Below are 25023 nucleotides of genomic sequence, written 5' to 3'. Positions count from 1 at the left end.
CCACAGGTACACCTCCAATTGACTCAAATTATGTCAATTAGCCCGTCAGAAGCTTCGAAAGCCATGACATAATTTTCTGGAATTTTCCAAGCTGTTTAAAGGCACAGTCAATTTAGTGTATGTAAAATTCTGACCCACTGGAATTGTGATACAGTGAATTATACGTGAAATAATCTGTCTGTAAACAATTGCTGGAAAAATGACTTGTGTCATGCACAAAGTAGATGTCCTAACCGACTTGCCAAAACTATAGTTTGTTAACAAGAAATTTGAGTAGTGGTTGAAAAATTAGTTTTAATGACTCCAAGCTAAGTGTATGTTAACTTCCGAATTCAACTGTATATTTATGCGAAAACATTACACTATGATTAATTAATCTTATTGCTATAAGATTACACTATTGCAATAAGATAAATCTTATATTTATGTTGTATATTTTGTTGTTCATTCAATTCTCTAAGGGGTTGTTAAGCTTGGCTCACATTGAGTTTAGTCAACAAAGTTGAAATCAACTGGTATTGAAATGTGGCCTATTCATTTTGACAGTTGGATGACTGCATTGGTATGTAACACATGCTGTCTATGGCCCCTTGAGTTTACGTAAAAATACAATTTGGCAGAAACATGAAAAATGTAATGTGAATGTGTATGTCTTTAATTAAGTTACCCGAAAAATAAAAGTGACTCAATCACCTGTCAATATGACGTTTGTCCCTTCCACCTTCCCCTTTATACCCATTATTTCCAATCCTTGGCACGAGTGTACGAAGGGAGATGTTTCTGTTGGGTTCTTTTTTTAAATAATGATTGGTTATTGGGGCAGTTCTTTTAGTCACCATGGGGCTTCCTGACAGCTTAAATGGGCCTAACGTAGTAGGGAGCACAGTCGGCTTTTGGACAGTATTCCTGCTGTTTTTGGGGTTGGACTGTTCAAGCCAAGATAAAGCCTGAAGACATACTTCCCAACCAGACCTGCTCACTCCTGACATGTCTCTGACGGTTTGCAAGGATTGGGAAGGGGTCAAATGGTCATGTCCGTCTCATAAGTCTGTCACCGACGACCAACCACACAATCATTATTGTAGTTTACCTTTCCATTGCTGGAGCATGCCAAACATCACCCCAGACACTGTAAACTCTCCAGTCTAACCTCACTTCTGACTGGGTTGTGGTGTGAAATTCTGAAATCATGAATTTTACAACTGTTGGATAAAACATCAGGGCTTGTTAGAGAGATGTTTTATGTGGAACAGGACCTGTAGTTGATTCGTGAAGCAAAAGAAACACAAATTMTTGACTCCCTTTCTCTGTAGTCCACGGGGGCTAAAACAGCCTAAGTGGTCCACGGCCTAAAGCCAGCCTTCAGTCTAATCCAAGGTCTCGGGAGGAAAAGGTTTTTCAAGATGTCTGCACAGCTGGATAAACCAGTCAGGAAATCTTGGCCTCCGATGGCCAAAAAACTGCATTGTGTGATCATTGGGCTAATCATGTATTTGCAACTTATGTAAACAGAGTTCATGTGAGAATCCCTTCGTCTATTGTCAGAGTCCGAATCAAAAAATGTAAAGGCTCTAAATATATCCAGATGAGACGCTGGCCTCCCACAATTCATCTGTTAAGCATCCATCTTATTAGTCAAGGTTTGATTACCATTTCATCATGCTATCCAACATCAGACTTCCAGCACTGTGGGATAAACTGATTGACAGAAATGGATGCATYATGGTAAAAGGGCTGCCAAACCAGGCTATATTTTATCATATTGGAAACACTACTCTGAAGGAAAAATACCTGCAATATGCAACATTTTATTTTCACACTACATCAACTATTGTTTGTAAATTGGCGGCGGCCAACATGTCCCAATGTAAAAAGAGCACTGGATTATAGCGAGTAATTTCTGTCACAACAGAGACTACCTACCCTTTTTGTCCATCACCGTCTCTTTAAGAAACTGTGATTTATAACCATCATTAGCTTTGTGTTGATACTCCAATCTATTTGGCAATATTAGGAGTCCTGTTATCTCTAATTAGGTGCCCTTTTGTTTATGTTACCTTTTCCTCTCAGCGTCAGGGATCAAATGTCTTTTTGATGAGCCTTTGAAAGGCCATAGCCATCAGACATCAACATGTCCAACAGCATAACCAAGAGTGGTTTCAGTACACCACAGTGGTGGGTTTGTGTCACCATGAAACATGTGGTTCAATACTGTGGACAGTATTATTAAACTAATACAGTTTACAATGCCACAAAATTGGTCACTTAACTTGGCTTGAGTTTAATGGCAGTCTCTGGTGAGATCACTCAATCGCACCTGGGAATTCTCTTAAAGCCATCCATTCCCAACTTATTTTCTGCACCATAGTTTGAATTTCAAAGTCTGTTTTTATGTTAGTTTGCCAAATACAACAATGCCTTGATTAGGTTGTCATGTTTCTAGGAATCATTGTTGTGCCAGTCCAGAAAAAAGCTCTGACGAAGGCCAAGAAGCCTATACATAAAGCTTAATAAAGAACAGTGATAGTATCAAGAGCAGTGTGCGGGTTTCTCTTTTCTTTCATGTGCTAGTCCAGATAACAAATATTGAGATTCTGGAGGGACATACAGTATAACGGAATACTGCCATGGGTTCTTTCACTTGGTCTGTATGGTTTGGTACTGGCCTGGCGTGAGACTGTTGTCAATGTTTTGACCTTCATTTGATATTTTCTCTGGAGAGAATAGAAAGATGAAGTCAATGCCAGAAGGAAATAGATTTGCCCATTTAAAATGATAATAGGGTGTTTTTCGCTGGTTAAAATATACCTAAAGCTCAATCCCCTGCCGTTAAATCGATTTCTCATGACAGAATAAAAAGCCTCACAAAATTGGACCATTAACGAAGGTACACAGGCAATTCGGGAAATCAATGGCCTAATGCTGCAATAGTCATCCAATGGACAACTAACTTCACAAAGATTGATGCCCTTTAAAATGATGGGTTGTAATAACATTGATAGTATCCCTTAAGTTCTCAGATAAAGGGGCTGTTCTGAAGCTTTAGCCAGAACTTGTAAAATCCTAAAACATTCGTGACAAGCAGATCTCAAATGGGTCAAAATGGACTGTTGCATTTTTTTCATCCTTCAATGATTTTCCTCCTCTGCTAACTATAAGTGGAGAGAGAGAAGGAAACAACTTCCGCCGTTGTTTTTTATTTTATTGGAATGACTATTGTACTGTAAGTTTCCTCCGAAGTAGAGGAAAAACAGGGTCATCTACAGTGGCCTACTATAGCAGTCACCCACCCCCAGCATTCCGGAGGGAGAAGAGAGAGAAAGAGATGGGGGAGAGAGGGAAAGAAAGAGAGAGAAGGATTGTGGTTGGAGTGGCCTTAATTGGTTCCCAAGGTGGATGTGGCAGTTCCTTTGCGATTGTTTCTGCGAGGCAGATTGTTGGCAAGTATCTTCTCTTGGAGTGGGTCTAGTGTGAGAATATGCCAGTTTATCCGGCGATTGGGTCCGTTTTTCAAATTCCTGTTCCACATTGGTGTTAATGAAAGTCAGCCATCGCCATCCATTCATAGCACTGTATCTCGCTCTGGGGGCAGACTGTAAAGGGGGACAAAAGGAAGTAGTAACAATGTCCAGGAAGTGTGTATGTATCAGAAATGAAAGGCTATGAGACGAGGTCCACTTAAGCATATGGATGGTGGTACAGTATAACGGGTCAGGAGGTACTTTATACAGCAGTGATTTTTAAATAATTTTGATTAAGTTCTCTATAGTTCTTGCAGTTTTTGTCTTTTTTAAAATAAACATGAGAGGGAAAGGAGGTTGTTAGCTAGATCTTACTGTAGTAAACACATGCATATGTTGTGAACATTTTATTAAATGGTCTGTGTTACAGTATCTGAAGCATACCTGTTGCTCTTACCCGATTGAGATGCTGAGAGAACGTTTCATCAGCATCTTGTAACTTCTATCACCTATGAACTCTGCCAGAACCCTGCTTTCCCTCTCCCTCTCTCTCTTTCTCGCTCCCTCTTTCTCTCCTGGCCTCTCTCTGGTGGCACCCTGCCGGACCAGCATGCCTCCGTGTCTTCTAGAAGCCCTGAGAAATCTGCTGATAAGTCCCAGCTCAAACATTCCCCAAACATTCTAATATTATCATTATTAGTATTATGAATCTGATATCATTGCTTCGCTTCAGTTTGCCAATTATGTTATTTTTGTTGGGAAGGGAAGGGATGGAGGTATAGGCTAGATGGACCCAAGGAGGAGTAGCTGCTGCTTTTGCAACAGCTAATGGGAATCCTAATAAAATACCAAATACCGAGATGGAGAGAGAGGGTTTGGGTGTGGCAGGTTGGTGTGAAGTAGGCAGAATACCATGGAAATAGTGTGGATTTTGTAGATAGAACATTTCAAAGGTTAAGTGGAATTATGTATATTAGGTCAGAGGTGAGCAGATTGGTTGTACTGTAATGCCATGGCATATAATGCACGTGTCTACTTCTCTTGTCTGGCAGCTTGTTTCATGGGATAAAACAATGAGAAAGACTGCCCGGCTCATAGAGACTTTTTCATTATAAAACAATGAGAAAGACTGCCAAGCTCCTAGAGACTGTTTCAAAGGGAACTAGTGTGTTAAATCACAGGGCAGAAATGTCTGCCATGCTGAACTCTGAAGTTGATAAGCTCGTTATTTAGCTGTCTCTTATACACATCTAGATGTGTATAAGAGCGAAGTCTTGTACTGTGGTTACTATCCAAAGATTAATCTAAACCTGAAGTTGGACTGCAGAAATACTCAGATATTCTTCAGAAAACTTTTTCATTAATAAATTAGCCTACAGGCCTTCAGGTTATATTTTTGAGGGCCAACACCTGCCATTGGTTTATGAGAACATGATCCCTAAGAGGCTTTAGACCTGAATGTTCATGCCACTGAAAGTATGACCAAAATGTAGCCACAAAGGCTGAAGTAGAAGAGGGAAAAACTCCAACAAGAGCATGAGCTGCTACATGCACATTGAATTGGATAAGATGGATGAAATGTACTTAAACCTAAAATCCTTGCACAACTTCCTTTCAAACATGACTGGCCCATTCTGTTGCCTAGTCCAGGTTCTACTCTGACCAGTATTCATCGCCCACCTCATGGTGCCCACCTGGGCTTGGATGCTTGATGAAACACTTCGGGCCCTACGTTGTGGAGGCAGTAATGTCATTGCAGAGGAACAACATCTGGAGTGTGGTCTGGGCGTCTGCAGAGAGTTCTGGAGGCTTGCCAGTGGGCCCTGTTCTGTTCAGCTCTGGTCTGCTCTGTTCTGCTGTGTTCGTCCAATGGTGACAGTGTTGACATTCTAACTGGAAGGAACAACCATCTGCACCATGGCCATGGGCTCTGGAACTCTCTGCAACTGTGTAGGCAGGGTTCTACCCAAAGAATGTAAGAGTGGCGCTGCGCCATCTTGTGGACTTCCCACGCCACTATGTAAAAACTCTATAAAAATGTTTTATTTGTTATCATGTAAGGTTCTAGATTGAGAGAAATGGCGGTTGCAGGTGTTCAAAAACACAGTACTCAGCAGCACCACCTTGTTAAATAATCCTGGGGAGAACCCTGGTGGGGTTCTGAAACTCTGTTCTCTGTTCTTGAACTGTGTTCTGACTACGCTCCAGTCTTGCTTATTGACAGGACAGTCCAGGAGACAGGACAGGGATGATGGAGGTGGATTCTCAGCTTGAAATGGAAAGTCTTTAACACATTTCAGATGAACCTTATGCGAAACTATACGCATCAGGTTTTGATCAACCTCCTTCAATCCCAAATAGAATAGAAGACATTGATCCTGCCAGTTTTGTTGGTCAATTGTGACTCATACATGTGTTTTAAGTCTGTCTGGACAATGTCATCACCACTGAATCAAATGAAGATAAACTGCTTGCAACTAGGGCATGCACATTTGCAACGTCTGGAGAACCTGAAAGGATCGGCCAAGCCCAATCTGTGATTATTGGACCGATAACTATCTCAGTACAGAGCCAGTGCTGCAGAACCCCACAGAAGAGACGTAAACACTTCTCCATCAATCAACTGGAACAAAGGATCATTGTACCACTTTGCAGAGTATTCAGCCGTAAATTTTGACTTCATGCTTCAAAAAATACGCAGGAAAACAACACCATCTGTGTCAGTACTTTATCTCTTTGAAACTTAATCCTCCTTCAAGGCAGCTGAGCCACTTCACTCTACATGCTACTGATAAAGCCAAAATGTTTCTGATAGGAGAACGGATACTGAGACTCTGGCTGCCCGAGTGGGGGGGGGGGGGGGGGGGGGCAACACCTGGCTTAGGTGTCAGATGATTACTGAACTTCTTTAAATTGATTCAGTCAGTTAGGGCCGGGCCAAAGAAAACCCATCCAACAGAAACCACTAGCTCCATTGTTCAGTAGGACTAAGACCTTAGGAATTCCTCCCTAAAGTAATCATAAGATGATCATGTCAAATATGTGGCTTGGGATAGAATATTCAAGGGTTGTACATAGCTTAAATATTTAAGTAGACTTTAACATGAGAAATGTATCTAATATTGTTTAAGTCTCTGGTCCTTTTCTCTGTCGACCCCAGAGGCCATATGATGCCCAATTGTTTCACATAATATTTTATGGGTTAAACATACCTTTCATCAAATAGACATTTATGACCTCTACCTTTTGTGTACAATAATACTGTCACGCCCTGACCTTAGAGAGCCTTTTTATGTCTCTATTTGGTTTGGTCAGGGTGTGATTTGGGGTGGGCATGCTATGTTTTTGTTTTCTATGATTTTGTATTTCTATGTTTTGGCCGGGTATGGTTCTCAATCAGGGACAGCTGTCTATCGTTGTCTCTGATTGGGAACCATACTTAGGTAGCCCTTTTCCCTCCTTTCTTTGTGGGAAGTTGTCTTTGTTTGTGGCACTATAGCCTTAAGCTTCACGGTCATTTTGTATTGTTTATTGTTTTTGTTGGCGTCACCTTAATAAAAGGAATATGTACGCTCACCACGCTGCGCTTTGGTCTACTTCCTTTGACGGTCGTGACAAATACTAAGCTTTCAACTGGTCTGTCCGTTGTTATGATTATGTCTGGGACTGAGAAGTGTTAGTCATTTTATTGCGATGACCAGTACATTTATTAATTCACACTGAATGTATTCAAACTGTTTAACTCTATTCCTAGAGTACAATATTAAAATGTATCAAATAACTAAAGTAATGTCTACAGGAATATATCACATTGTTATTCCTCTCGAAGCTACATACACACCCTGTTGGATGTCTTGTGTAAGTCTAGATCTGTAATTGATTGTTCGCAGGTTGGAGTGCGTCTACATTTCACTGCAATTACTCATTTGTTAGCCCAATTAATCACATTGCTAGCCTGATTGTGCTAGCATGGACATTAGTTACAATTAGCAGCCAACACAGGAAGATATGCCAGATACGCTTCACTGAGTGGGGTCCTCGAAAATGCATCATACTGGTTGTATTTCGGTATTTTGAAAGTTCTATATTGAATACTTTATTGCTGACATGCGAAACATTTTGGGACTATAATGGACTAATGAAACAATTAACAAAATATACTTTTTTGGGTGGAGTTTTTCTTTAATATATAGTGTGTTATTGTCTCAATGCCTTGAACTACTGTATATTGTGTACATCTAGCTAGATAATCTTATCTTGTAATTTACAGTGGTGGAAAAAGTACATGTATATCAGGCGCTATCGGAGAGTTTGCAGGTTTTCAGGCAATTCAAGCAAAGACGTAATAACTTTCTCTGAATGCTTGGTTTGGACAAGTCTAGTCTAATACAGGCATTATTATACTAAATACACTTAATCATGCTGTCATTTTCTTATCCAAGTGAGTGAGAGTACAGTATGCTGTTGCAGTCATTCTGATTGTGTTAAATGTTCAAAATAACATTGCTTTACTGTATAGTGCTTCAGGCCTATTCATTATAGATCATCCACTGGACTTTCATTGTATTAACACAAGGACAATGCCACCATATTATTTATCCTCAATTCCACTCTTTGTTCTCTGTTGCTCCCTTAATTTTGGAGACACAGCATCTAGCTAATAAGAAAAAGCTTGTAACATTGAAATACGAGTTTATCCAGACTTCATAGGCATTGAACTATGGGAATCTGGGGCCATACTCGTTCTGTCTGACCTAACACCTAGTCTGCTGTGCAGTGTAATGGTGCAGAAGCACAGACTAGATCAAGGCCTACTTCATCTGCATATCATCCTGGGATGCCAAAACATGTATCTTTGAGTTGGGAGGGGGGTGGAGAAAATGTGTATGGGTGAAGGGGAGTCGATGTGAACAATCTATCACCATGTATCCACACATTAACTCAGATCCTAGCTCCAGATTTAAGAGCAAACATAGAGATCAAAGCATTTGAATACGCATTTAAAAGGTTAAAATCCTTATGGTTTTGGGGCCCTCACTAAACTATCATGTTCATATAAAGAAATGACTTAATCATATTTTTAGATACACCGACAAATGAACGCCAAAGAAAACAGATGACAGCCCAAGCTAATTATTATTATTTTGAGCCTGGGCAAATGGAGCAGTTGTTGCTTCTGGACTGTGTTTGGTAGAGAGAATGTTGATATGATGCATGGCATTAGCTTGATCTCAAGATGTAGGTGATTCAGGAATACACAATATCTAGATTATTGATCTGCATTTTAACACATCTAGCTTTATCTGTTTGTTTTTCAGATTCTTCACCGATCTATTTCTTAGTTGTTTAACGGCTGATTCGTATACTTCATACACTTTTGCCAACTAGTCCAAAACAACTATGTTCATAATCATTCTAAATATCAACGACATGTTGAAACACATGCTGGTTAAGATAAACAAATTATTTGTGATTGCACTCATTGCCATAAGTGCTCTGAATAAAATATAAATGTATACATTTTTTWAAAGTCAGCTATGCTTGCTTATAAAGCTGATTAAGCCTAAGCTAATTGTCAAATTATAGATTTAATTACCTGTTAAACTTCTCTGTATTGTTTTTTGCCTATGATGATGCAAAGAGGTCTGAAATTGTTAGCTAAGATGTGAATGTCACGCCCTGACCTTAGAGAGCCTTTTTATTTCTCTATTTGGTTAGGTCAGGGTGTGATTTGGGTGGGCATTCTATGTTTTCTGTTTCTTTGTTTTTGGCCGAGTGTGGTTCCCAATCAGAGGCAGCTGTCTATCGTTGTCTCTGATTGGGGATMATACTTAGGCAGCCTTTTGYCCACCTTCAGTTGTGGGATCTTGTTTTCTGTTTCGTGTTTTCTGCCTGACAGAACTGTGCGCTTTCGTTTTCACATTTGTTATTTTGTTTGAGTGTTTTTGAAATAAAGGAATCATGAACACTTACCACGCTGCGCCTTGGTCCACTCTTCATACCACCAACAAGAGCCGTTGTAACGGCTTTCTTCCTGGGATGAAGGAGAGGACCAAAACGCAGCGCGGCTAGTGTTCAACATGTTTAATAACAAAGAGACGATAACGTGAACACTATACAAAATACAAAATAACAAACGTGAAAACCGAGACAGTCCTATCTGGTGCAGAACACAAAGACAGGAAACAACCACCCACAAACCCCAACACAAAACGAGCCACCTAAATATGATAATATGACAACACAAAACACCTGCCTCTGATTGAGAACCATATTAGGCCAAACATAGAAACAGACAAACTAGACACACAACATAGAATGCCCACCCAGCTCACGTCCTGACCAACACTAAAACAAATAAAACACACAAGAACTATGGTCAGAACGTGACAGCCGTTACAGTGAATGCACTGCTGTTCCTTGATTAAGATTGTCATTGCCACACTACACTACATTACCTTTTGAAAATCATAGTAAAATCAAATACGTATCTCTCTGTACTTCCAAAATGAAAATCTTATGATGACTAATACTGTATGTCATTCATTAATTTATTTGACATTCAGGTCTACGTGGCCCCCAGTTGTCCTCCCCCAAGGAGGACTTGTCTACAAACAACTTCAGTCTTTCTGGCAAAATCACCAAGCAACCAAGCCCTAAGGAGGAGCACCACACATGAGCTAAAATAGACATTTAGACATGTACATTTGTTTGGGGGGGGGAAATTATTTCCTTCCAGAACAGACTCTTTACCTCCCAAACAGACTCTCTTTACCTCCCAAACAGACTCTCTTTACCTCCCAAACAGACTCTCTTTACCTCCCAAACAGACTCTCTTTACCTCCCAAACAGACTCTCTTTACCTCCCAAACAGACTCTCTTTACCTCCCAAACAGACTCTCTTTACCTCCCAAACAGAGAGTTGGGGCTATTAGTCTTAAATTAAACATTGGAAGAATAGTGTCGTTCAAGATACAGAATGAGGTCAGATGTCCTCGTAATGCTTAGGGTGGTAACTAATGATTTACTGTAACCATGAGAGAGAAGGGAACTGTTTTTCTGGAGTTTCTGTAACACAGGGTTTTACATTATTTATTCAGTATGACCGAGTCCATTGAGGCAACAAAGAAAACAGATTATTATTATTTTAGTTACAAAGGCTTTGAGAAATACCATTCCGCCCGCAAAAAAATATTATTACGCTAATAAGAACTTGTTTATTAGCAAATAAATGTCTTATTTGATATAGGTTTTGTTCAAGTTATTCCCACTGGCTGACCTGAAGGACCCCCCCTGGATTTGTACACTTCTTTATTTGTTGACCTTATGTTCTCTAATTTGTTGACCTTATGTTCTCTATTGTGAAGCCTCTATACAGTACAAGCCAAGATGATTCTGCACCCAAAGAAATCTGAAAAAAACTAACAATTGGAAGCATGGGAAATCCACTAAGGCTGATAAGTTTGTTTGTGAATGGCCAAAGGCCCCTTGCAACTGGAAAACAGTAGGTAACCTGAGGCAAGCCTGACTTGGAGGGGATCAACATCAGCGAATCTTGACGTTAATGGAATATGTCGCCACCTTGAAGAATACTGTTTGTCTTGGGCAACAGGCCCTTTTGCATGTGTGCTACAGCCTGTGTCAAGTCTATTTCTGAAAGAATAATGAGTGTTGGCCCCGACTCCTGCCAGAGAAAGAAACCCTGTTCAACCCCCCCTTCCCACCTCAAAATCTAAATATGTGTCCCAAGAGACAAGTGAAGGATGGACAATGACAACCTTGTCAGCGGTGAGTTGTTTGTAAAGTAATAGGCTGCACTTGCTGTGCTGAAGTGAAGCTGTTCACAGGTGTTTGGAGAGGAAGTGACCTGTGAGTCACCTGCCAGTGATCTACTGTACCTCCAACACAAACTCCAACCGACACAACAAGTCTGAAACCAACGATTTGAGTTGTGGTAATCTAGATTCTCCCCCTTGTAGGAAGAATATGTTGACCCACAGTGAACCCTATAAATGAGACCCTCTTTGGTAATCATTGACATTAGGGGCCTCTTTGGTACAGTGCTGAGCTAGCCAAAGTCATGGTTTAGTAGCACTGGTTTAGTGAGATGGTGCAGAGCTCTAACCTGACAGTCATGGCCGACTGAAAAGTGAGGTATTTCAACCCAAGTTTTGGATGGAAGGTCCAAGCAAACAGGAGGTTCGGTTCCGCTTTTACTTTATGAGCTGGCTAGCTAAATACATTTTTCCATTGCCGAAGAAGCATTTCGTATTGCGGGTGACACTAAAGCCATAGCACTTGAACGCAAATGTTTACCATTAAGTACTTAAAGGGATGGAGAGGGCTCCCCCAGACTCCATTAAAATAAACCTGTTTGCAATGGAGATAGGAGATACACTGAGATTGTGTTACAGCAATCCAGATATTACCTGTAAGAGAAAGGGGGGCAGCTCAGTTAATTATTTCTCTCCTAATGCCTGTACAATATGCTGACTTTGGAAACTCTCATAAAAGAGGAATTTTGGCCATGAGCAGAATGCTTTCTGAGATCCAGGGGCAGCAATAGGGAGTAGGCGATATCTACCCAGCAATCTCTCTGCTTCCATTGAGTTCCCATAGGTAGGGGCTGTCGTGAAAACGTCATCGGAATGCCTCTCAAGCTGATTAATAGCTCAGAGGTCTGTCCTTATCCTGGCAGGGTAACTCAGGACAGTAGATTGTCAAACTATGCCAAGGTTGTGAATCGGAATGGGCTGCTTCAAGCTCCATTTCTCCATAGGGGGTCACAGTTGGAGATGTAACTGTATGTGTATGTTTAAACATTTACGCTGTTGACCCGGCCGGTCTAGCTGTTAGGCTATTCAGAACAACAGTCTGRTGTTTGTTAGAAGGCATTTCTCCGACTGCCATCTCTCTATCTGTGATGCTGACAGTGTTGTCACTGCCCTTCTAGAACCGCTCTTCACACTTGGCCCGGCGGGCAGGCTGCATTGCTATTTCTAGCCTCTGCAGACTGCCTGCTGTCTCTTACATTTCTGCCTTGATATTTGGTGCAAGTTTGTTATTGAATTGAGGTCTAAACTCTTTGATAGTTGTTCCCTCTGTCTGAAAGGATTTAGGGTCATCGGTACACCACTGAACCTGCAGAAAAAAACCTCAAGAAGCAATGTTGTGTTGCTGAAAACTCACTACTCTTTTACTGAAAGGAACAGTCATGGAAAACAGGTAATTTCCCAAGATTTGTTCACTGGTTTACTCTCGCTCTCTTTCTCTTCCTCAGTCTCTCTCTTTCTCTTTCTCCCTGTYTCTCTCTCTTTCTGTCTCTCTCACTGTGTACTTTAAAATATAAGTCTTCTCTGAATGCAAATGTCTGGCAGACATGAGTGGGGTGGGAAGGAGGGGGTCTCTCCTTCTGTCTCTCCCTCTCGCTCTCCTTCCCTCTCTCTTTCTCTTCTCTCCCCCTTCTCTTCTCTCTCTCTCTCTGGCAGCAGAGCTCTGTTGGCAGGAGTCACTAGAATAAAAACAGGAACACCAGACATAGGGGAGGGGGAAAAACGAAGTGATCCATTGAACCGAAAGTCTTTGCCCTCTCTTAATTACGTAGTGTCCCATATCTTTTCTCTTTTTTTCACTTGTCTTTTCCAAATTTTTTCTTTCTTCTGTATGTAAAGACCTCTGGCTATTGGTAATTAGCTTGAGGAGAATAAAAACAGCCGATCGGGAGAGGGGTGGTGCATTGTGGAGCGAGATGGCTAACAGAAAGGTTCTATCACTCCTTCATGGATTCTTCTACCTAGCTCTGATTCAGCCCTCACTTCAAGGAGGTAGGTGTGTGCCAAGGTGAACTCAGCCATGACCTCTGCTACCTAGATAGCAGGCTTAGGGTGCAAGTATTTTAGAACAGGTGCAGGTCTGTCTCTGTGTTTCTCTTTGCGCTTCTCAGTTGTTACACAGACACTTTAATCACTCCAACCTATTTGTTGTGTGTGCAGTTCTGCCTATTTCATAAAGTGTATGGTATATTTGTCATGCATGCATTGATATATACTGACCCTGTCTTGTCTGTTTATTTTGTCAACAATCCCTGCTAAAGAAGACCTGTCTAGAAAGCAATTCAGATAACTAATTTCTGGGCATAATTTTCACAAATCCTATGCAAAACCTTTTCTCCATATAAAAGCATTTTTTTTCTCTCTCAAATACCCTTAAAATGTTTGCATCTAAAATATATACCATAATTCTAACTGAATATTACTTTTGAAAGCTGCACTTACAGTATGACGATTCAGTAGTCTTTATTCTATCTGACTGTCTGTACAAGTGTCAAAGGTTAGCAACAAGATTTTAAAAACCACAACTTTCCATTGCACTTAAATGCACTTAAAGTTCAAGATAACAACATTCTGTTCCATTGCATTGCAGATGCACCGCTCACGGTCTCGGTTATAATTAAAAGCACAATGGTAATATGCTCCATATTAGCTTGTGCTTTGTATTCTTGTAGTTGTGGCTAATATTGTCCAGGTTTTGGACCAGATACAGTATTTATGCCTGCAGGCTTAGAGTTATTGTTGTGGCGTTTTTAGAGAGCATTGTCACTGTCAGCAGATTCAGTGTCTAAATACAGATATCATAACTGTGCTTTATGCAGTCTGGCTCCTGTCTATATTAGGTATGTATAAGAATTGGTAAGGATTTATATTGAGGATATATAAAAGCTAGTCATTACGAAAATCTGTGTCACACATGGTAATATTGATCCAATAATTGGATCTCCAGCAATATTTTCAACTTGATTTTATTGGTTGACTTAAACAACAACATAATAGCTTAAATTTAGTGAAATTTAGTGAAGTGAAATGAAAGGATTGTGGAGGTTATAAAACAAACATAAATTGTATTTCATTTATACGATATCAGATAAAGCTGGAGGAACTGGCCAAAAACTGGCTTGTGTTGGAAGTGCTCTTCAGGAAGAGTGAACTATAAAAGATGTAGTCATCATCCTAAACGCATAAATACAGAAATCTGAGCGACCTGGCTTAGTACAAAGTGACGTATGTTTGGTTTCTAGAGAGGACAGTTTCCAACAGGTTTCAGTGTTTTTGAGTGTGAGTGAAATCAGGGGCATATTCATTACGCCGATTCTGTAGCAAAACGGAAGCAAACGGAACGAAACGGGGAGGGACCTAACTGAATTTGTCCAATAGAAACTCTCATTTTGCTCTGTTTGCTTCCGTTTGGTTCTTAAATGGTAAACGGTTTCTGTCAGGCCCCGGAGGGGAGTTGTCTGTGTAGCTAGCTAGTGTAATGTAAAGCCCAGTCCCATACAGTACTACAGCATGTCAGTGTGCAATGCATGACTCCAGCTGGTCCCTCTTCCCCGTCAGCTACAGTACGTCATGTAGAATTGACCAATAATGAATTCCCATGTGAACGGTGGTGTGGATCTGAGCGTCTGTGATTCTTCTGTTCCACAGCACTTTTAAAGATGTATTTTCCCCCCCCAAATAATAAATGCATCTTCTGTTCCCCAGCTGTTAGTGTCTGAGTCCAAGCTATTATTCTCTCTAAACTGTGTCAGATGGAGTTATAGATGGTGGCGCTGCTACAGTCCATTTTGAAACCCATGACTGGAATATTTTGCCCTTATATAGTCTTATATTTAACTGTATCTTAATCGGTGGCTGGATGTGCAACGTTAATGAGTGTGATGGGAGTATATGGTCAAACTTAATTGAGGTGATGCATCATAAACTCTACATACAGTAATGCATCAGTAATGTGACATGTCAGACACCTGTTATAACCACCTTATGACAAATTCATCTCATTTTGACACGACATAAGCATTTATGATGCTTGATACATAGGTTGGAAAAACCACAAAGTAACGTGAAAACCTATCTCCTATTTATTAGACTTTATTGGATAGCACGTTAACTTGCATGTCAATAGAAACCCCATTCGCCTGTTAAGCACCTGTGATATTTGAAAGCGGATCTGTTAGATAAGATATTTACTCATCTAATATTGTGTTTTCCCTTTTTGCCCTCACAGCAGTTTTCTTCAAACTCTTCTTTGCACTGACCTAAAGTGGTGAGCCAATTGCCTCGTCCGAAACAAACAGAGCTCAGTTCAGCTTTCGAGAGCAGCAGCTCAGCTCAGGCAGAATGTACAGCGTACAGACGGAGGAGCCAGCGAATTTCGATATTGGCTTAGGAGCCAAACTTTGATCTTCAGTGAATATAAAATCCATCCCTATCAAAGTTGTTTTGAGGTACTGAAACCAGCTCCACCTGTCTCCGTCTGTGAGTGGAAGGTTAAGAAACCACCCTCTAGCTCGTTCCAAATAAGTGTCAATTATCTGAAAGTAATGCAAACCCCATTAACACCCATTCACCTTTTTAAGAGGGTTCGGCACTGACAAAACCCTCTGCTTGCTCATACTTTGGACAGTTATCATAAGAATGGGATTGGAGACTGTTTTCTTGCGAGTGTGAATGAGTTATGACGCATGAGGGAAAGTCAGGGAAGGAGTTGGTTAATAAATATGCAGCTTGTCGGTATAACTCTGTCTGGTATCCCTGAGCAGGTACTGTACTGTGGCAGACTGCTGCTCTGTCTTACTTCAAGATTTTTTAAACATTCCCACAAACAAACACCATCTGTCAGACGGATAAATTGAGGATGGGATGTTATTCTGATCAAAATAAATCTGAGAAGGACAGCTGGGTTTAAGTGGCCTCTTCCTCAAAGACAGAGTCCCAAATGGCACCCTATTTCCTACATAGTGCATTACTTTTGGGCCCTTGTCAAAAGTAGTGAACTATAAAGGGCATAGGGTTCCATTTGGGATGCAAACCTAGTCTGACCAAATTGAATGCAGAGACTACAGTTGAATAAAGATCTCTCTGTAAGACTGCCTGCTCTGAGCACATTCTGTTTGATGTAAATGAGCTAATTATCTTTTCATTACTGGCGTTTCCTGTGGTATCCACTCCCATCCTATGTTTACCTTGAAGTGTCTGGATAGTATGAAGCTTGTGAAGGAAAGACCAACATTCTGTCAGCTTCCAATCCTACTGCCAATCCCCTCTGGGAATAATAACTATCCTGGCCTTCGACAAACTCTTCTCTCACCCATACTTTTATTTTCTGTACTTAGTCACACAAAGTAATGTAATCAGAGTTTGTTCACTCTTTTACATGTTAAATTGCCAAGAAGGGTATCAGATGTCAGTGTTTTATTTCACACCTCAGTGTACTATGTTACTTTAGTCCAGACAACTCCATTCAATGACGGATTTCAAAAACCGTGCCAGAGTCATTAGTTTCTGTTTTATGACAAACACTGTTAATGACATAACCCTGACAAGCATGCAGAGGCCTACAGAGGATAAAAAATAACAAAAGTTCCACCGACTCTGTTMATTTCCTTCCAGCCAGTCTCAATAGAATTAAAAGCCTGACTCGGTTAGTTTTGTTCTGCATGCAGTGCTGCCTGGATGCCCTGGAAGCCAGTTTGCCTCTTTTGGCGTTGACGCTCAGGCCTTCAGGACTTCAGAGGATTCTAATCCATTAGTTCTCTCCGTCAATGACACTCTCCTGGCCGCAGTTGAAGGTGAATGAAATCATGGCAGATTGAATGGCACACCTCGCCTGTCGGTCGGGCAGACTGGTGATGAATTGCCCTGGCTTGCKGTGTTGTGTTGCCCCTGCTTCACCACTGGTTGGGTTGGTAGATCCCCAATCTGATTATCTTGACTCTGCTCTACTTTGTTGAGCTTTGCAGCAGCTCTCTGGTTCTTTATTGGAGACGTGTGTTTGTGAGCGAACCACCTTTCTTGGCTTAATCCCTTTGTATGAGGTGGGTTGCCAGGAAGGGATAACAGGATTAATTTGACACCCTGGTGTCTCGTGGCCCGTTGGCAGAGGGACTACTGCTCAGTGCCATGGGGCACCTACTTAGGGGAAGACTTAAAAGTAATATGATCGGATCACATCTTCTTCAAAACTGAAACGACTGAATCCACTTAAAACTATTAACAGAARAAAATGACGTTTTGGACTCTTTAGAGGAATGGATACACCATCTGCATTATACCTTGATTGGGACTTGAGTAGGGTTGCAAAGGGAGGGTATATTACTGGTAACTTTCTGAGTCTACCAGTAAATTACCAGACATTTTGTATCTTTCAAGGATTTTATGTAATTTGTCACAAGTCATTTAGTGGCCCTTTTGGGTACTTCAGATTATCACAGGTGTCTGTAATTATCTCTGGCCCTCTGTGTTGCCTTTTCACACATCAAATATATAAAATTATCAAATAAGAAGATTTTCTTTTTAAATAGAATAACAAAGCTGTAAAACATTCTCCTAAATATCAACTTAGTGAATACCATTGGTGTTTAATATAAGAGTTCAGCATGAAATATCCTTTATATATTTTATTTACTTTTTTACTATGTCAATATGTCTTTGTTGTTAATGTTTTGGCACCAAACTGGTGGCAGTTGTGAAAAAAGTCAATTGTCAATTGTTGATTAGATGGTTTTTTTTGTACTCATGTACAAAAAAATTACTCATGTAGTCATGTACAATATGGGGAAAAAAATGCAAAAATGTTCAAGTATAAATTACCAACATTATATGTTAATTACCAAAATTACTGAATGTTCCGGTACCTTTGGTAAATTACCGGTACCTTTGCGCAACCCTGGTCTTGAGTTACACTCTGAGAACCAGGCCATGTGTACATTGTTGCTCCATGACCCCTTTCAGCGCTGGAGTGAGCAGGGGCTCCTGGGTCGCTGGCAGGAGCACCCTGGGGCCGCTACTGGAGATAAGACTCTCATTCTGCTGTGTTTATTCATTACTCTCACACACTCACTGGGGCAGGACTGTTAACAGCTCAGATTTTCTCTCCATCTTTGGCAGTTTTATATTAAAACATGCTCTCTCTCTACTGCACTCTCTCTCCCAGAGCCATTTTAGAACAGGATATTGCGGCTGGGAAATCGCTTATCCAAACATCTGAAGCGCTTAAAGAACATGTAGMATGGAGTGATTACTGACACACTGGTTATAGGTTCTGAGCATCACGATTTTTGCAACTACGAGTGTTGTAGAAACCAAACCAGATTTGGGATGGATGAGTTGGTTTAATAGACGCATATTTCAAAAGGAGAGCACTGGAAATGTCCAGGCTGTACCATAGCTCCCTGACTGTTCTGTACGCAACACAAACTTTTATTATGTGTGTCTACAGTATGTAACACAGATGGGCTGTTTAATACAACCCACTTACAAATGTATGTCTGACGTTATACTATTTATGCTTTAACATGCTCACTACTGTAATGTCACAGGTTGATCGTAAAGACTTGACATGAAATCTTCTGAAAAAAATACTACAACATTACACAGCCCTAATCACTGCCCATAAGTCCTTACCATGGTGAGGGAACAAGCATTGTTCCATGGTTTGTTTATGCCCATGGTTTCAGTTGTGGGTAAATGTCAACCACACAATAATCTCTAAGGAGATGTTTGGTCTGCGGGCAACAGGTGCCAAATGCTCAAAAATGAAGCATACTTAGTTAACCCAGATGATTCATTCCGACCAGATTGAACAGCACAGTGAGTAGCAGGCCCGGCCCCCAAACCTGGTGTAACGAAAGTCGTCGGGAGAAGGAGAGGAGGACCAAAGTGCAGCGTGGTACGTATCCATAATACTTTTAATCAAAATGAATACACGAACAAAAACAACAAAACGACCAACGAACAGTTCTGACAGGTGCAACAAACACTAACCAGAAAATAACCACCCACAAACACAAGTGGGAAAACAGCTACCTAAGTATGGCTCTCAATCAGAGACAACGATAGACAGCTGCCTCTGTGAGAACCATACCAGGCCAAACACATAGAAACAGAAAACCTAGACCTACAACATAGAATACCCACCCACATCACACCCTGACCAAACTAAAAATAGAAACATACAAAGCAATCTACGGTCAGGGCGTGACAGTACCCCCCCCCCAAAGGTGCGGACTCCGGCCGCAAAACCTGAACCAATAGGGAGGTCTGGTGGGCATTTCACCGCGTGGCGGCTCTGGTGCAGGACGTAGACCACACTCCACCTTAGTCTTGGCCCCCTTATGTAGCGCCTCTGGAGTGCAAACCCTAGCCGCCGACCCCGGACTGGGACCCTTACACGGACCCGAATAGGAAACACTGGCAGCCCGGACAGGCGGGAGGCTCTGGCAGCGCCGGACAGGCGGGAGCTCTTCGCAGCCCGGACAGGAGGAGACTCTGGCTGCTCCGGACAGGAGGAGACTCTGGCTGCTCCGGACAGGAGGGGAGACTCTGGCTGCTCCGGACAGAGGGAGACTCTGGCTGCTCCGGACTGGAGGCGTCCGGCGGAGGCCTGCGACCGGACTACGAGCGGGACCGACGCTGCGAGGCTCCACTCTCCCGAGGTCACACTGGAGCCTCGTGCCAATTCAAACTCACCTCACACTGATGCCTTCGTGCCATGGATCATCACTGGAGGCGTTCTTGCCATGGATCATCACTGGAGGCTTCGTGCCATGGATCATGACTGGAGGCTTCGTGCCATGGATCATCACTGGAGGCTTCTTGCCATGGATCATCACTGGAGGCTTGGCTCTGAGAGAAGGCACATGACTCACCAGGCTGGGGAGACATGCAGGAGGATTAGGGCTTAGCACAGGCACAGGACTCACCAGGCTGGGGAGACATGCAGGAGGCCTTGTCCTTGGCCGAGGCACCGGATGCACTGGGCCGTGGAGGTGCACTGGAGGTCTCGAGCAAAGAGCCTGCACAACCCGTCCTGTATGGTGTATGGTGACTTTGGCCCTGCACGTGCGGGACACAGGCACCGGACGCACTGGGCTATGCAGACGCACTGGAGACACAGTGTGCAGAGCTGGTGCAGGATAACCCGGGCCGAGGAGACGCACTAGAGGCCTGGAGAGCAGGGCTGGCACAATCCTTCCTGGCTCGATGCCCACTCTCGCCCGGCAGATGCGAGGAGCAGCGATGTAACGTACCGGGCTATGAACACGTACTGGAGACACCGTGTGCTCCACCGCATAACACGGTGCCTGACCAGTACGACGCTCGCCACGGTAAGCACGGGGAGTTGGCTCAGGTCTCCTACCTGACTCCGCCAATCTCCCCGTGTGCCTCCCCCCCAAATAMATTTCTGGGGCTGCCTCTCGGACTTCCTTGCCAGCCGTGTTCGTGTCGCCAACTCCATTCTCCGATATCCCTCCTCGCACTGTTCCAGAGAATCAAAGGCGGGCTCCGGCACTCTCCCTGGGTCGACCGACCAGCTTTCTATCTCCTCCCAGGTTGTCTCATAGTCCACATAGTSCTGAAAATAACCACCCACAAACACAAGTGGGAAAACAGGTTACCTAAGTATGGCTCTCAATCAGAGACAACGATAGACAGCTGCCTCTGAATGAGAACCATACCAGGCCAAACACATAGAAACAGAAAACCTAGACCTACAACATAGAATACCCACCCACATCACACCCTGACCAAGCTAAAAATAGAAACATACAAAGCAACCTACGGTCAGGGCGTGACACCTGGGTTCAAATAGTGTTCCAAATAATTTATAATACCTTGATTGAGCATGCCTTTTGCAATGGAATCAATAGGATTTATTATTTGATTGGGATCCCCAATTAACGGCTGCCAAGGCAACGGCTACTCTTCCTGGGCTCCAAACAGGAAACAAAATAACAAATAAAATACATAATATGCATAACACTAAATAATACTTCATCATACTACATAATACTCAGATGTCTCCTGCCTTATGATCCATTCCGGCTCACAGAAACAAAGGCTTGTGCAAGGCCACCCGCCTACATAAAACAATATATAATACAGGCCAAATTACAATTCAAAAAAATATATAAAAATGTCTGTGTCTCTTCACAGTACCATTTTGCCTAACGTGTACTTTTATCAGATTTTTAACATTTTTTTCTAGCTTAGTTACCTGGGGTGCACGAGTTTTATGTAGTCATTCGCTCTATTAAAATATGCGTCTCTCACCTTTTCTGACCTGGACTGGTATTGCATTCTGTGTTACGACTATGAGTGTCCGAACTGTGTGCAACTGCTTTAACAGACAGTCCTTACTTCAAACACTCGCACAAAGACCAATATTGATCAGTCAATCTCTCCTCAACTTTGAACCAGTAGAGATTCGACATGCATGTTACTGACATTTTCCTCCGTGTACATCTATGGCTGCTCTATTTCTGGACCAACTGCAATTACCTACACTACCGTTCAAAATTTGTCACTAGCAATGTCCTTGTTTTGAAAGAAAAGCTTTTTTTTGTCCATTTAAAATAACATCAAATTGATCAGAAATAACAGTGTAGACTTAGTTAATGTTGTTGATAATGTACAAGTGTAGCTGGAAAACAGACGATTTTTATGTAGATATCTACATAGGCCTTACAAAGCCCATTATCAGCAACCATCACTCCTGTGTTCCAATGGCACGTTGTGTTAGCTAATCCAAGTTTATCATTTTAAAAGGCTAATTGATCATTAGAAAACCCTTTTACAATTATGTTAGCACAGCTGAAAACTGTTGTTCTGATTAAAGAAGCAATAAAACTGTCCTTCTTTAGTYTAGTTGAGTATCTGAGGCATCAGSATTTGTGGGYTCGATTACAGGCTCAAATTGGCCAGAAACAAAGGACTTTCTTCTGAAACTCGCCAGTCTATTCTTGTTCTGAGAAATGAAGGCTATTCATGCAAGAAATTGCCAAGAAACTGAAGATCTCATACAATGCTGTGTATTACTCCCTTCACTGAACAGCGCAAACTGTCTCTAACCAGAATAGAAAGAGGAGTGGGAGGCCCCGGTGCACAACTGAGCAAGAGGATAAGTACATTAGAGTGCCTAGTTTGAGAAAGACACCTCACAAGTCCTCAACTTTCAGCTTCATTAAAAAGTACCCGCAAAACACCAGTCTCAACGTCAACAGTGAAGAGGCGACTCCGGGATGCTGGCCAATTTCTCGCATGGAATAGCCTTCATTTTTCAGCTATTACCTATTGTTCACCTAATACCTTTTTTGCACTATTGGTTAGAGCCTGTAAGTAAGCATTTCACTGTAAGGTCTACACCTGTTGCATTCGGTGCACGTGACAAATAAACGTTGATTTGATTTGAGCTGTGCTAACATAATTGCAAAAGGGTTTTCTAATGATCAATTAGCCTTTTAAAATGATAAACTTGGATTAGGTAACACAACGTGCCATTGGAACACAGGAGTGATGGTTGCTGATAATGGGCCTCTGTACGCCTATGTAGATATTCCATAAAAAATCTGCCGTTTTTAGCTACAATAGTAATTAAAACATTAACAATGTCTATCTACACTGTATTTCTGATCAATTTGATGTTATTTTGATGAACAAAACATTGCTTTTCTTTCAAAAACAAGGACATTTCTAAGTGTCCCCAAACTTTTGAACGGTAGTGTGTGTCCCTCTTTGCCGAACATGACCACACAACTGGGCAGTAGTCCAAAACTAGGGCCTGTAGGACCTGTCTGGTTGACTGAAAAGAAAGTAGAACAACACCTTATCATGGACAGACCTMTTCCCATTTTAGCAACCATTGAGTCTATATGTTTTGACCATGACAGCTTGTTATCTAGGGTTACAGACAGCAGTTTAGTCTCCTCGACTTGTTTAATCACCATATTATTCAATAATAGATCTAAATGAGGTTTAGAGTTGAGTGAGTGATTTGTCCCAAAAACGTTGYTTTTCGTTTTTTTATATTTAGCACCAGCCTATTGTCGGTTACCCATTCTAAAACTGAGGGTGTCAGGTATTTAGTTTACTGTGGTAGCTGATGTGTATACTGTTGAGTCATCAGCGTATATAGACACACAGGCTTTATTCAAGGTCAGTTGAAGGTCATTAGTAAAAACAGAATAACAATAATGGCCCAAGCTGGCTGCCCTGCACTACACCACACTCAACTGAATTTGCATTAGAGAGGTTTCCATTAAAGAAAACCCTCTGTGTTCTATAGATTTGGACCTGGTCCCATACCACATACATTTTAGCCTAGTTTATGAAATGAGAGTAGTGGGGACCTGTTCGAACTTAACTGAAATATCTGGTCCACATTTAGAAAAGACTGGAAGTTACAAATGTTGTACTTTTCTTCATACCCTGTAAGTCTGTAGTAACAAACTATAGTGTACTTATGCTTGCCAGAATGAAGGTAAATCTTGGGTAAATATCCCATGATTTAATGTCCTTTTCTGAACATAAAAATTCAAGTTACCTTGGATGGTTATTGAAAGTAACGTATATCCTTGAAACATCTAGTCTTATTATAGGCAATATGCACACTATTCATTACATACTTAGTTTTGCTCTGTACTTTTAACAGATTGTGTAAGAAGAGATGAAGTAAGTTTATTTGGAATCAAACTGCAATTTGCTCTGTTAAGTTCAGACTGCCATTCTGTAGTTTACGTTCCTGTCATGTTCAATACAACGTCTATAAAATCTTCAAACCTTACGAAGGAAGAAGGAATTTGCAGCTGTTGCAAAACCTTATTTATTTTATTTTTCATAGACATTGCCTCTTTGAACCTATGAAGGGGAGAGATCATGCACTATGTCAACCTCCCGGTAGGTAGGTTCTGTCTCAGCCGAGAGACATTGGAAGGCTGAAAATTAGTGCCGATTATGAGATCAGAATTCTGCCTCCATTTAAAATAGTGCCGTCTGTATGTCGTTTGTTTATTTGACTTTGCATACTTTACATTTATGCTCTGCTCCACAGATGTGTGTGTCAGATAGGCTGGTGCCTTGAATTCCGTAGGAGGGAGGGGAGTGGAGGGGAGGAAGGGAAGACAGGTGGAGGAAGAGAGGCAGGGAGTTCTTCTGTCATCAAAATGTACTCTTTTCACGCTTTCTTTTATTTGACCCACCTCCCCCCTCCCTTTTCTCGCTAAATGTTTTGGAAAATATAATGCTACAATGTGACAAAATGTAGGCCAGACGCAACATGTCCGATAGCTGTTGATGCTTAGTACCAGGAAAAGAGGGAGTCTGCTCTAATCTGCTCTGCTGCACTGCTCTGTAGATCTTGGTCTCAGGATGTCAGCCTCCTTTAAGACTGATGTCAGCCTCCTTTTTCACTGCAGTCAGAATAGGAAGGCTGATATTAAGTTAGTCTAGCCACAGAGAACCTTCTGGGAGGGAGGGTGACCTGGACCTGCAGCTGGCCACACAAGCTTTACCAGACACAGACACACTTTAATTTACAGGAGGGATGGATGGTGTGATGAATAAACAGATGGAAGGTGTTAATTCCGTAAATGTCAGGTTTCTGGAACACTCCAAACATATTTAGACACAGTTTATTTAAGCCTGAACCAGTATCTGGGCAGAGGAAGAGATTATGAATATGACGAGTTTCCTCTCTAGCCCACACTCTTAGTAAAAATGGTTCCAGAAGG

General features: G+C 41.7%; 1 protein-coding gene across 14 annotated transcripts in view; it reads left to right on the top strand.

The window, feature by feature from the left end:
• The first annotated feature begins 12979 nt into the window (after positions 1 to 12979).
• The window catches only part of LOC111949621 (elastin-like), a 109111-nt gene continuing 97067 nt past the window's right edge, over positions 12980 to 25023 (top strand). For 10 of the 14 annotated variants that reach the window (XM_070434130.1, XM_070434138.1, XM_070434136.1 and 7 more), the window contains exon 1: positions 12980 to 13285. In XM_070434130.1, the coding sequence (XP_070290231.1) occupies positions 13210 to 13285 (76 nt within the window). In that variant the 5' untranslated portion in view covers positions 12980 to 13209. The remainder of the gene's footprint in view (positions 13286 to 25023) is intronic. The other 4 variants (XM_070434141.1, XM_070434140.1, XM_070434139.1 and 1 more) reach the window with 1 other exon arrangement.

Source organism: Salvelinus sp. IW2-2015, linkage group LG22 (assembly GCF_002910315.2).
Source record: "Salvelinus sp. IW2-2015 linkage group LG22, ASM291031v2, whole genome shotgun sequence".
In the NCBI taxonomy this organism is placed as follows: domain Eukaryota; kingdom Metazoa; phylum Chordata; class Actinopteri; order Salmoniformes; family Salmonidae; genus Salvelinus; species Salvelinus sp. IW2-2015.
Note: the sequence above shows the minus strand (reverse complement) of the source record. Positions and strands in the feature narration are given on the sequence as shown.